The sequence below is a fragment of the Lethenteron reissneri genome, chromosome 21 (assembly GCF_015708825.2).
Source record: "Lethenteron reissneri isolate LAM-NWPU_2019-01 chromosome 21, ASM1570882v1, whole genome shotgun sequence".
In the NCBI taxonomy this organism is placed as follows: domain Eukaryota; kingdom Metazoa; phylum Chordata; class Hyperoartia; order Petromyzontiformes; family Petromyzontidae; genus Lethenteron; species Lethenteron reissneri.
The window spans coordinates 1925312-1939267 of NC_083799.1; the positions used below are offsets into that span (position 1 = coordinate 1925312).

Below are 13956 nucleotides of genomic sequence, written 5' to 3' on the forward strand. Positions count from 1 at the left end.
TATCCCTTCGCAGAAATGTTCGCGTAAGTACAGTATAAAACGTGTAATTCTTAGTCAAAGTTGAACAATCTTTGAATAATAAACAGTTGAAATTCAGCCTTTATATTCATATATATATTACAGTATTGTGTTGTAAAGTACCTACAAATGCAGAGGTTGAATATATTGATAATGCATGTTATTTTGTTATGTTTGTAACAATGTACAGGGTGGTCCATATGCTTTGTGGCCCCATTAAATTCACGAAAACGTAATCTTTTTTGAAGTAACGTTTATTTAAAACAAATGAATCTGTAAAGGAAAAAACAATTATAGGGGTCAATTATTTGGGGGTCCCGAGACATCTGGACCACCCTGTACAATGCAACCCTCCTTGTCTACTGATGTGATGGAGTGATTAAGTCAGTTAAATGTGCAGGCCCGAGTTGGATTGTTGTGTTGCGGGATTGTCGGAGGTGGTGGCGGCTTTTGGAGGCCTTCACCCAGCAGTGGATTGACCTCGGCTGATCATGATGATGACATTACCTGAGCAAAGGGGCTCATTGACCTAAGCGTTGAACCTTTGTAACTGACACTGATCTGTGACATTGCGAACCAAAGGGAGAGTTCTGCTTCAGTGACAATTCATGTCGTGGAATCTTTACTGGGGGACATCAACCTCAGAAGGCCTCACAGTAATCAAATGCAGTACAATACGTAGCATTAATATATTCGGGTTAGCTATGTCGAGATAGAGACCAAAATGGTTAATAAGCTCATCATCCAACCTGATACACACATTACCATTTACGTGACTGAAGCAAAGTATCAACCAGAAATGGTTGATAATTAACAATTGGCTTCAGTCATATAAGTGTTAATGTTTGTACCAGGTGGAGGCAGGCCTGATGAACCAATTTGGGCTCTATCCTCACACAGCTAACTGGAATATACTACCGGTATGAATCTACACAGTTGTGAAGCTTAACACAGAAATACATAAGTATCTGACTCGATGTGGGCAAGAGTTCAGCATCACTCAGCGATTAATTAAATTAGTCCCACTGTTAAGAAAAACTATGATATACTGTCTCCCATCACAGAAAAGTGGAATTTCCACCCCTGACTCAGCGTCGTCAATGGAGATGAGCACATTCCTCACCAGGACGGGTTTCGGCGTAGAAATAACTTGACTGTTGTCGATGTGGCTACCTACCCTTTATATACCTTTTTGTGTGCAAACACCATTGGAATTGTTTGTTCCCCTCCGCCATCCCACCGGTACATGTATCCGCTAAGCAAAGCTTTAGAGACCTTTTCACATCTCCAGCAGACTCGGCTCCAGCTCCTCACGGATTGGGGGGGGGGGGGCACTAGAGCTGTTGTGTGGGGGGCCCACCATAATGGGGATACATTCGGGTGGCCAAAAGGGATGCTTGACAATGCAGGGGCAACTCCAGCAGCTCCCGAGTGCCGGCCCTGTGTCCCAGACTGACTTCCCCTGTACTACACGAGTAATACGGCAGAATTGACCTCAACTGCCCCCACCTTGACCCATCACTGAGGATAGAAGTACTTTCCCATAGACCACAATTTTTCACAATTGTGGATGAGTCCATATCCATTTATCTCTTACGTAAATATTTGTTCTCTTAAGTTCATAATCCCTCGGATCAGTTCATGACTAGTCATAACTCACGTACTGTATCTATCAACAATAAAACATATATTACCGTCTATTTACATAACAATGCTTAAACGGGTGAATATGGAAGCCATTGTAGTGAGCTGCCAGAAATTGTGCTGTAGAAACAAGCTGTATGAAATGTTCAATGTATTTGAGCCTTCCGTGTTAGATTGTGCCCTTGTGCATGTGTGCGCTTGCTCTTGCACAGAACCAAGGCGATGTTGGTGGCAGTGGCCCTGTCAATCCTGGAGTGCACCACACGAGTGATGGCCGACAACAATGCCTGGAAAAAACTTGACGCAAGCCTCGTAGAAAATCAAAAAATAATTGAGGAAATACACAACATGCTGCGTCGTTCTGTCACCCCGAGGGCTGAAAACATGCTCAAAATGGTAAAACACACGAGTGACTTTTCTCCATTACAGCGCATGAAACGAACACCTTATGAAAAGATCCTTCGCGAAATGCTCAGCGTCCTTTCAAAACTGACGCAGCTACCTTTACACTGTAACATGGCATGTTGCGAACATATGAGGAATGTAAAAAGAGCCCAGATAGCATACAAATGCCAACACAGATGGATTCAAGACCCATTTGGTGTGCTATCTCCTGATAGCTATCTTAATTCTCAATATACTGATGCGTGATGTGGTCATTAATAAGACGTAAGTCGCAGTTTTCTTTACAAACTAATACTACTGATTATACCTCCAATGGAGTCCTAATGGATGTGACGGTGCTCTCTTCGCAGGAATACAATACAGACGTGGCCAAAAACAGCATCAAGTGGGCAGAGAAGTGCTTATTTCAACACAGTACAGATGCTGACCGCATCTGGGTGAATGATAATATTAGTAAGCTTGCAGTTTTATTATTCTACAAACTTGCCGTTAAATAATAACTAATGCATACCATTAGTTATCCAAGTGTATTTTTAGCTGAAATTAATGTTCTGACATCCTGGTACAAGAACGACTCACAGGTCCGAGCTGACCAATCAGACTCTTATGACACAACACACACCTGTGCTTGTGTGTGCACGTGAAAGTGTGTTCTGGAAAGGGCGAAGTGAACCACTGTCGTAAATGTTTTTTGTTAGCTCTGAGATAGGTGTGGAAAATCCAACATCACTATGGTGGGAGCCAGTCTCTTCATCGTCCTTGTAATGGCGTGCGATCACAAAAAATATTATAATTTTCATCAATCCTTCAGGGATGTGCGTGCAAAAATAAAATTATTTTACATCACTAAAGACAAATAAGACACCTCGTTATGGTATACTTACATTACGTTGGTAACACATTCATATCAACACGTGCTTGGTGAGAGACATGATCTGTGTACTGATTTTAAGTTCAATTTACTCTGCAGAGTGGAACTGCGGTGAGAACATTTTCCTGTCGGGGAATCCTCGCCCATGGGACTCTGTGGTGTTTAGCTGGTACAGCGAAGTCATTTCTCCAGGGTTTGAGTACGGGAAAGGTGCCAAGCACCCAGGGGCCGTAGGACACTTCACTCAGGTTTGTAAAGAGCACACTCTGGGCGGGTGACATGACCCAGTGCGTTGGCCGCTTGTTGCACAGCTTCACGGTTGAACCCCCGGTGGCTGCCCTGGTTAATATTATGGGTGCATTCACTGCAAAATACGTCCCGTCCGCTCCACGGCGGACATTAAAGATCCCGTGACGTCATTGGGCATGAGTAGGCCATTGTGTGGCATAATGGTGACAATTTTTCAACTTAAAAAGTTACCCGCAAATTACTAATTTGAGATCACCGCCTACTGACTGACTAATATCGGTTTTCAGGCCAGGTGCTGAGTTATGTGCAGCTACGTAGCATAGGTAATAACCTAACATTTACCTATAATTTCCTACAGTTGCTCTTCTTTCAGGAACTTACCGTATTTGTCAGTGTTTTTAAACGGTAGTGGAAGTAAGACATTTTTAGAATGTGCTTTAACACGACTGCCAATACAATGTCTAAAATAGTATTTCAAGTTTCACTTATTGAAGTGATATGCAACCTGCATGAACTCTTGTAGATGTGTTTAAGATACATTCGTATGCAAAAGTACAATGTCTATCCACTGTATCATGGGACCTCCCTCGCGAGTAACAAGATATAAGAATAGGTTTTGCCCTTTCTGGCAATAAAACAGGTGTTTAAACACCAAATTGAAACTTTTTGCAAGGACTCATGTCTGCATTAACCAAATATGCCTGTGGTGAACATGCAAAAAAAAACATGCTCTAATAGTATATACATTGTCTTTGAAACCGATTGGTACACACCAGAGACAGTTTTCTTTAGAGCGTAGTCTCAAACATTGTTAGACCAGAGGACGTCAAAAGGTGAACAGCACAAAGACAATTGCACTATCAGGACATTGAGAGCTTCGGGGTGAGCAGCGACATCATGGGACCTTCATGATCTCGCCGTCTCTGATGTGGACCAATCAGTTTAAAAGACAATGCCTGTACTATCAGAGCATTTTTTGCATGTTCACCACAAGTATATGTGGTTAATGCGGACACCCGTTCTATTGCCAGAAAAGGTAACACCTATTTTTATATCTATCCACTGTGTTCACTGTCTCCTGCAGCTGGTGTGGTATAAGTCTCATCAGGTTGGGTGTGCGATCAACTACTGCCCAAATATCCCTGGGGATCTCAAGTACCTCTATGTCTGCCAATATTGCCCAGCGTAAGTATGCTCAATACGTGGATTATGTTTTGTTAGAATGTCAAATGTTAAAGAATAATGCTGGTAATGTACAACAACAGTTTCCAGATAATTTTATCTCTAGGAGAGAAAGCTAATGGTGGGCAAAAGTAGGTGGTGTTCTTCAGATGGTTATCTGAATTGCAGTGCATTACGTGAGCACTAGCATGTGTCCTTATTGTGTCACTGTTGAGCATGCACCTCCTCATGCTTTACATATGTTTTTTCTTTCTTTGTAGTTATAAATACTGTTATCATATCTGGGGTGGAGTACCCTGTTCCTACTTCGCTCCACTTGACATAATTCAACATAAAGCAGTCAGGTTGATTGATTACACTATGTAACACAATTTTTGTTCATGGGTAGTAAGTGTTATTTCGTAATTGCTTATGCCTAAAAAGTATAGAAAATGGCTATTATTCCCCACAAACTTAGCTTTTGTGACCAGGACAGTGATATTTAGAAATTTACCTATTTTCAATGAGAAAACGTGCGATTGGGGCTATTTGTTTATCAATGTAATTAAAAAATACTAGTTTATATGAAGTCATGAGAGGTTGACTTCATATAAATGAGTACTTTTTAATGGTTAGACTGACTCCTGCCATAGAACCTTGCACTACGTAAATGATAACCAGGGGGCACACTGGACTGTTTTGCGGTACACACACACACAAGGTGGGGCGCCACGACGGCGAGATGTTAACTGCCTCGTCTGGTATAAAGGAAGTCGTGGGTTCGATCTCGACCCTGACGCCCGTATATTTGGAGTGTGCATATTCTTCCCGTGGTTGCGTGGATTTTTTCCGGGTCCTCCGTTTTTTTCTCTCCACATTTAGAAACACGCGTTTAGAGTATTTAGCTGCAATACATTTCATTTCGATTTAAAGCTTTCGTGACTGCAGGGATTCATATTCTTGGTTCTTTCGGTAAGTCACGTAGAAGGGAAATAATAAAATAATAAAAAATTCAACAATACAATTATTACGACGTTTCGATTGCAACACAAGCAATCATCATCAGGTGTGAAAACCACAGCAAGAGATTTTTTTTTAAACGCCACTTTTTTCAAATTTTCTTGTTGTGGTTTTCACACCTGATTATGATTGCTTGTGTTGCAATCGAAACGTCGTGATAATTGTAATGTTGAATTTTTTTATTATTTTATTATTACCCTTATACGTAACTTTACCGAAAGAACCAAGAATATACATATCCATGTGATAAGCCACTTCGTTGAGCTATCATGTGTGGCTAGGTCTCTTCTGAAAAACAGCTATATAGCTCAAGTGGGTCTTACCTGGAAAAATAAAAAATTGTTAAAACGCGTGTCCATGCTTCTGTAAGTTGAATCAGAGCTTCATTGGCCGATTCCAGCCGTGTCCACGATGTGATAATCCCCTCGCCCAGGTCCCAATTATGGTTCGCATGTATGGAACAAATACTGTGTTTCCCCCCTTATACAGGCGTGGATAGCACTCCAGCCAGTTCATGCAATGCCTTGCCTACAAAATACGTATTGTTTCATTAACAAGCCCTTGCATATTTCTGTTCTTTTCTACAGTGGAAACGACAACGCCAGGTTGAACTATCCATATGACTTAGGGAAGCCATGTGAAGCTTGTCCTGATAGTTGTGTAAACAACTTGTGCAGTAAGTTACCCAGACACCTTTTCATGCATCATGATAAATCAAGGTCAAAAACCAATCCTGTAGATAACACCACATGTAACCATTCTTTCAGCTGTATTGCAAAATTATATAAAAGTTGACACCCTGGTGTAACATCCTCCAAGTTTTCACTCCAGTGCTCATCTCAGGAAATAGCCACTGTTCATTCTACACGTGTTCCACCAATCACAAGTTCATCTTCCTGATTAAATCCACAATGTTTTCTTCTTATGTTCTATCAAATATGGTAGCACTGTCTTGCTATAAACTACCTGCATCCTCCATATATAAAAACTAATTTTATTTAATATCTTACGTGTTAGAATCTATAAATTTTTCATAAACATTGACCTCTATTCTCAGAACTATTTAATATAGTCCATCAAGACCTCTGCTGCTATCGACCTCCATCCCATGCTTCCACGTATTATTCACATTATCTATATAAGAAAGTAATTTACTACCTTCACTACCTACTGACATCTGTTATAAAGCTGTATGAGCCTCATTTTTACATGCTGCCAGTAAGTTTTTTTTTGTAAAGCATACCTTAAGGCATAATTGTTTGCCTTATGAGCCCAGAGTGACACTGGGGTTTTGCGAGGCTATCTAGAAAGTTGTGTTCCTGCTGTGCTCAGCAATGGTCGACAGAAACGTGGACCATGAATTCATCAAGTATTAGCTGCGTTTAGTTGATATCTACTCATATAATGTTATACTTATAGAGCGCCTCAGTCAATGTGCTTGACATAGTTTAATAAACGCAGACAGAATATAATGATTTAGATGGCAGGGGCGTGCAAGGATTGAGGAATGAGTGACCACGATAGGGGGAACTTAGGGGATACGACAGGGTAGGGGAGGGACGGGAACGAGTGGAGGGGCGAGGGGAGAATGAGCAAAAGAGAACAGGTGAGCAATTAAACTTTATTGCGTCTTCCCTTGCACTGATTGAAGGGGTAGTGACAGCTTTTGCTATGCTTTTAAAACGTACAATTACAGTGATTACATGCATGCTGTATTTCGTTTGGACACGTACAAGATGCAGTGGTAAAGTAAAAACGTCTGCCATTTTTACTTTCTTTTTCATTCACAGCAAATCCATGCCTCTACAAAGACAAATACAGCAATTGTGAAGTAATGGCCGACCGTTATGGATGTGGGAATGATGCCGCTGGAAAGACGATAAAACTAATGTGTCCTGCACAGTGTTTTTGCCCGAAACAAGTCATATAGCCTCAAACCAACCCGGATACCATACACCAGCAACAACAACCACACAGATACTCTGAGTATAAATAATAGAGTAAGAAACAAGTAGAAACAAGGGGAAAGTTTACTGTAATTTTCTAGAAAGAATATGACCCAAATAATGATCTAATTTTAGATTTCGGAAATAAAAAAAATTCCCGTTTGTTATTTTTGCTTAGACTGTTACTGTGCAAGTTGATTTGATATAGCAACAATACCATATGTACTTGCAGTCCATGTAGTGAGCTAAAGATTAACAATGCTATTTTATCTAAATGGTGTAGAGGAAATTATAGAAATGAAAATGTATTGATATGCTTCAATGCAAGATATTTGTGGAAGTAGTTGACACAAATAAAAGCTGAACAATATAAAAGCAATGAAAAAAATACATGTTGTGTGTGTCCGTCTTGTTTATTTAAAGTGTAATATATTAACAGGCAATACATTTTACAATTAAAACATGTTTTATTCTAGAAGTCCGTTGTGACTGAAAAAGGTGAAGAACCTTTAATAAAATATATCTTTGTTTTATCATTGCCATTTATAACGACAGGAACTGCACGGCAAATACATGAATAAATTAGCACAGATTGAAATTAAAATAGGATTTCGGTAACGCACAGCAAGGCTAGAAGATGTTTTCAAAAATGGATTGGAGAAATAAAGGCACAATGATAAATAACTAAAGTTTTAACCATTTCAAATTTATTGTCGATATATTAACTGTGACAACCAATGGAGAATACCAATAGTAATATGAACAATCATAATAATAATAAGTCGTGTGACATCACGTGATGCCTAGAATTCGCGTTAAAGTAATGACAAGAGAGCCAGTGCTTCCGGCAGACAGTAATATTTAGTCTGGAATACCCTTTCCTGATTAATTGAAGGTGATAAAATCCAACCGGGAAAGGAGGTAAGTGGAGATCTCGCCTCTCAATCGGAGAGTTGAGATGAACCAATACAATGAGGAACCCTTTGTAAAAAAAATTGTGATCAATCCACCTGTAAACTAATCTCTACTCCAACGGATCGTCAAGATCATGGGACACAGGCGACTAACCAAAAGCAATACTCACTCCCCAGGGACACCATGCCCATATTGCTTCGTGCTGTGTGACGTAACATGCTGACGTGGAGACAAAGAGTTCAGGTAATGCGAAGAGAACGGCAAACCTTCATCGCTTTACCAGTGGGAAAATGAGTATACAGTGCTGGATATACAAATTACATATGGTGTAACAGTTTTAGTGCTAAGCTTTGTGTGTTTTATCAGTGGTATATTGTGATTATTGCTGAGAACTAGAGGAGTCCATGAAAAAAGTAAAATTTGATTTTGTTAAACGGAGGTGAGAGCTCAGGAGATCAGGACAGTCTAATTTGCCAGCATACCAGGATGGCACCGTGCCCGGACACCCCAGGTGTCTCGATACATCTCTAAATTGCGTACTATTTTTTTAGTGCAACAGGCGTTTGATTGGCGACTGCAGCCTGGCTGGGAGCACTGATGTCAGTAGAGGTCAGAAGCGGCTGGCAGAGGTCATGAGAGAAGCGCCGAAGTGAAAGGTGTCACGAGCAGCCTCTTGCGATTTCAAAATTGGGATTAAATTCAACTATTTTTTTCTTTTTGACACAATTTGGTCCATGTAGCTGCCACTATTAGCTCGATGGTCACGTGAGCCTGTATAAATAAATACAAATATATACCCGTATCAAGAAATTATAGTAAAATGAAGAAATTATAGTAATCGGTGAATTAAAAAAGTTAATGGCTGCAGAATTCATCCAGACTTGTGAAAGATTATGGTGTATTGCAAAGTAATTTCTAGTCTCAGTGATGGATGATGGTGGGGACAGTTGGGGCCAATTTTGCCAGGTTACCAGTGTAATAAAGAGGGAAGGTCAGCCTGTGACACAGGGCTGGGTGCGGCTAGAGGTCCGCTTTGTTGGGCCTGCTCTGCCAAGTGTCCCTTTGGGCCACCCGAGTTCACCCGAGTCCATTCTCCCTCGCGGTGTCTATCCCTGTGTAGTGTCAATGATGCAGAGACAGAGTTTTTAGGAGGCACTTTCTTCATGAACAACTTTCACGGTCTTATCTGCACACTCTTCACAGTAGCTTAGCCTAGCCTGTACATATCACTAGCCGTCTAACACTGACGGCGCTGACTGAGCTAGCCAACCACTATCCTTTGTAGGGCAATATCTAGAGGAAACGTTAAGTGACGATGGCGATGAGACGAAAGCAACAACAAGACGAGTCCATTCCCAGAACCGGCAGCCTCGAGCCCCCACTCTTGGCTCCTTTAATGCTCCCAGTGCGGCCTGGCTCCGCCCTGACCGCGCCTCCCTTCTCGAACCCGCTAGCAGGTTCCAGTGGCCTCCAGATGGGGTCCTCTGTGACACTTACCCGAGTTCCTCCCCTCTGCCCACACTCCGTGCACATCCTCACCGGCGTGTGTACTATCCGTCCACCACTGTTGCCGCTGCTGTCCACCAACCGGCGCTATTACACTACACCTGTAATGGTGGCTGCCCACACAGCTATACTGCCTCCAAATCCGAGAGGAGCTGGAACCAGGTCTGGCCTAGTATACACGTACGTCCCCCCTGAGAGACAAGTAGAAATGCACTAAATACTGCAACAGGTTGGTACTAAGCGGTTTTGTAATACACCCGCGTACATCGCTATCAGTTTTTTACCTCAAGTTTTTTTTAGCTCTTGTATTCCATTCTTGAATGTAAATTTGTCATAACAATTACGTGTTATCACGCGTGTAAAGCGCTCTGAGAAGTCTCTGCTTGACAAACAATCTTATCAAAACAAGTCTTGTATTGTGCTCATATTTCTTGGTAGGCTGGAGCCGATGACAGAAATGTCTCATTTTTTGGAAGATGCTCATCAAAGGATAACTACTGTTATTCACAGAAACGGTAAGGCATGCACACGTATTGTGTACATAAAGTGGACTTAGTCGACCCCAGTTAACATTATTTTTCCTTGTCGGTGTTTAATGATGCAAATATGAATTTATACGCTCACTTCATTCTTGTTCCATTGGGGTCACTCTCAGAAAAGTCGGTCGCGTGCCCCTGGGGCAGGTCCCTGGTTAACTGCTTCGACGGCAAGGTGCATTAATACCTGATCGACGTGCTGCGCTGACTTTGAGGTGGAGAGAAGAGCTCAAGGAAATGTGATCTTAGTGATGGTATCTGTCTAAATTTACGTGGTGAGGTTTATTTTATGTGGAGCCAGCGATTCCATCCTGGTCTCGTGAGTTCTCACCTGGCTAAACAAATCGATAAAAAAAATGTAATCATGACCTCGAAACGTGATAATCGAATTTCGTGGTGTGGGGTCTGGTTTTCTGAGAGCGTAAAACAGCCTCAAGTGGGCAGAGAAGCGCTTATTTCAACACAGTGCCGATTCTGGTCGCATCTGGGTAAATCAAAATATAAGTCAGCTTGCAGTTTGTTTTTATCCTTCCACTAACTTGTTTTAATTAATAAAATAAGTTCTAAACAGAATATAACTATTTGAATACCATTAGCTGCCAAAGTAAACTTTTTGCTGTAATTAATCTTCTGACATCCTAGTACAAGAAAGACTCGCAGTTCTGAGCTGACCAATCAGACACCCCAGGTGTCTCAATACATCTCCAAATTGTAGACAGAGAGGCTCATTGAACCATCAGGTCTCTTTTTTATTCGGACATCTAAAAAAGGTAGCTTGCCATCTTTTTCGACTTCCATGGTAAATCTGATGGCTGGGTGTATGGAATTGATGTGGTCGAGGAATTGGTCTAGAGCAGGCCGGCCATGTGGCCAGATGACATCAATTCCATACACCCAGCCATCAGATTTACCATGGAAGTTGAAAAAGATGGCAAGCTACCTTTTTAAGATGTCCTAATAAAAGAGAGACCTGATGGTTCAATGAGCCACTCTGTCTACAGGAAAGCTACCCATACGGATGCTTACCTGAAAACGGATTCCCACCACCATCCATCCCAGAAGAATTCCCTCATCAAGATTCTGCACCATAGAGCCCAATGCATCTCTGACCAGGAACACATTGCCAGTGAACTCAAGCACGTACACCAAGCTCTTAAGGCTAATGGTTACTCCGACTACACAATGCGCAAAGCCATGACTCCAACCATGAAGAAGGACCCTCTTGAGGAGCCATTCAAAACCATCACCTTACCCTACATTGCGGGGATCACAAAAAAGATTAACAAAATCTTGAATAAACACAAGATCCAGGTCCGATTCAACACATTACATAAAATCCGTGATCTGGTTCCGTCTGTAAAAGATGTGATTCCGGACATACAGTACCCTGGCGTCTACAAACTGAGTTGCCTCTGTGGTAGTAGTTACATTGGAGAAATCAAACGACATGTCTCGGACTGCATTCGTGAACATAAAGCAGACCTAAAACACGGTAGGACCAACACCTAGGCCGTGGAAGATCACTGTTATAATTCAGTGGGCTCACATGACGTTGATTTCTCCAAGACAGATGTTCTCTGCAAGCCATCTGGCTCCCATGAGAGATTCGTTCATGAGGCTATCCACATATACAAACACAGAGACAATTTCCACCGAGAAGATGGATTCCGGCTTAGCAATCATTGGAAGGATTTGATAAACCATGTCGGGTTTTAATTGATTGTGTTCACGCTTACGGTGACTTTCAGACCGAATACCATTCTTTTCTTCTCCCCCCTCCTCTTTTCCGAACATAGATGGACTCGTCCATCTGACCAACTGCCAAATCGCTGTCCGTGGTGCTGACGTTAAGAAAAAAATGATGATTGCTTGTGTTGCAGTCGAAACGTCGTGATACTTTTATTGTTGTATATTTATTTTATTTTATTATTTCCCTTCTACTTGACTTTACCGAAAGAACCAATACTATTGTATTGTGCTCATTTTTTTGGTAGCCTGGAGCCGATGGCAGAAATGTCGCATTTCTTTGTCAGATACTGATCACAGGAAAACCAGCTACTGTTATTCACACAAAGGGTAAGGCATGCACACTATTGCTCAGTATTGTGTACATAAAGTGGTAGTTATTACATTGTGATGGAGGGATGAAGGACTTAGTCGACCCCAATTAACATTATTTTCCTTTTCGGTGTTTGATAATGCAAATACGAATTTACACGCTCACTTCATTCTCGTTTCATTGGGGTCACTCGCAGAAAGGTCGGTCACGTGCCCCCAGGGTAGGTCCCTGGTTAACTGCTTCGACGGCAAGTTGTATTAATACCTGATCGACGTGCTGCGATGACTTTGAGGTGGAGCAGGAAGTAAGGTTACCTACCGGTCGTGGCTTGAGGAAGAGCTCCGTGCTGGAGGGGCTCTCCAGTGTGCAGCTCCCGCGGGGTAGCGGTGCGTGGCTGAGGCTGGAGTGAAACGCGCGCCCTCGGAGACCCCGTGTGTCCATTATTGTGCAGGTGGAAATGGAATGTAGAAACTGCAGGTTCCTCGCTTTCTGATGCCATTCCCATACTCCCACCCTCCAGGTGTACAAACTAAAACTGCTGCACAGAATAACCAAGATCATGTCAAAAGTCGGTGGTGTAATTCACAAACTGAGTGAAATCTGCTATGACGAATATAAAAGGCGTGGTGGTGGAATAAACATTGTATTAAATAATGATTGACAGATTTGTGAAAAAGAGGAGTTGGTTGCTAAAGTCAGGCCTCAAGGCGAGACAATTACCAAGAGTGGTGGGTTTTCCCTATATACTGCATATTGTGGTGACATTTTGTGCTTTTTATAGTGACCATGAAAGGAACAAAAAATTACAGAGTTTTGCATAGAAACGTTCAGTTGCTAAAAGCCAATGCGTGTAAAAGGCAGCAGTGCAAAGTTGAACAAATACAGACCAAGAAGAAAATACTTGTGCAAGACCAGTTTCAGATAATGGGGCATTTTTTTCTAGATTTGTACGTATTTGTATCGACACTTTTTTCTAAATTTACCTTTACTTGTGATGGTTCTCACTGTTCTCTGTACAATCTTGTTAGCTACATTATCCTAAATGTACGAGCATATACATTATTCTTTGATTGAATAACAATTCTTACAAGTGCATTTTGCGGTAGATTTTGGGAGTCTGTAATCTTAAATATTTATCGATTAATCATTACATTCTAAACACATTTGTCACTATTAACATCACCACAATTAAAATGATGACAATGAGTGATGCTATTGAAGCACATGATACCAACTTCCAGTGACATAACATCCCACCAACTCTATCTCTTCATTATCCACCAACTTAAGAACCTTAAACAACAACCATCGCCTGGATATTCACCAACCCACATCTCGTGATCCACCAATACTTGCCTCCGATTCATTTAGTTACATCTGTGCACCAATGCTGATATGAACACACTGACCAGGCAGCCATTTACGGCTGAGGCGACCTAGGGAAGGCTCAGTATAAGTGCCATTGATGATTACTTCAGCTGTAATGAAATTCACGTCGCTACAGCACAATATGCGAACCATTACACCTCGACACCCCCACCCTTTAGAATCAAAAATTGGTGGATCATGTAGATTATAAAATTCCCAAACACACTGAGCAGCAAGGTGGCCAGTAGAAGACAATAC

The 13956-nt window shown here is 41.6% G+C and overlaps 1 protein-coding gene across 1 annotated transcript; it reads left to right on the forward strand.

Annotated features, from left to right (window-relative positions):
• Nucleotides 1-7712, forward strand: LOC133345022 (serotriflin-like). Its single transcript, XM_061555385.1, has 7 exons — nucleotides 1-23; nucleotides 1875-2058; nucleotides 2418-2520; nucleotides 3038-3186; nucleotides 4272-4372; nucleotides 5956-6044; nucleotides 7159-7712. The coding sequence occupies exons 1-7, from the start codon at nucleotides 16-18 to the stop codon at nucleotides 7296-7298; spliced, it is 774 nt and encodes a 257-aa protein (XP_061411369.1). The 5' UTR covers nucleotides 1-15; the 3' UTR covers nucleotides 7299-7712.
• Nucleotides 7713-13956: the final 6244 nt, after the last annotated feature.

Bases quoted from the DNA above. Each gene is read 5' to 3' on its own strand.
- LOC133345022 (XM_061555385.1), top strand. The intron at 2,059-2,417 runs GTAAAACACACG...CTCTCTTCGCAG, and splicing joins CTGAAAACATGCTCAAAATG to GAATACAATACAGACGTGGC. The intron at 3,187-4,271 runs GTTTGTAAAGAG...TGTCTCCTGCAG, and splicing joins CCGTAGGACACTTCACTCAG to CTGGTGTGGTATAAGTCTCA.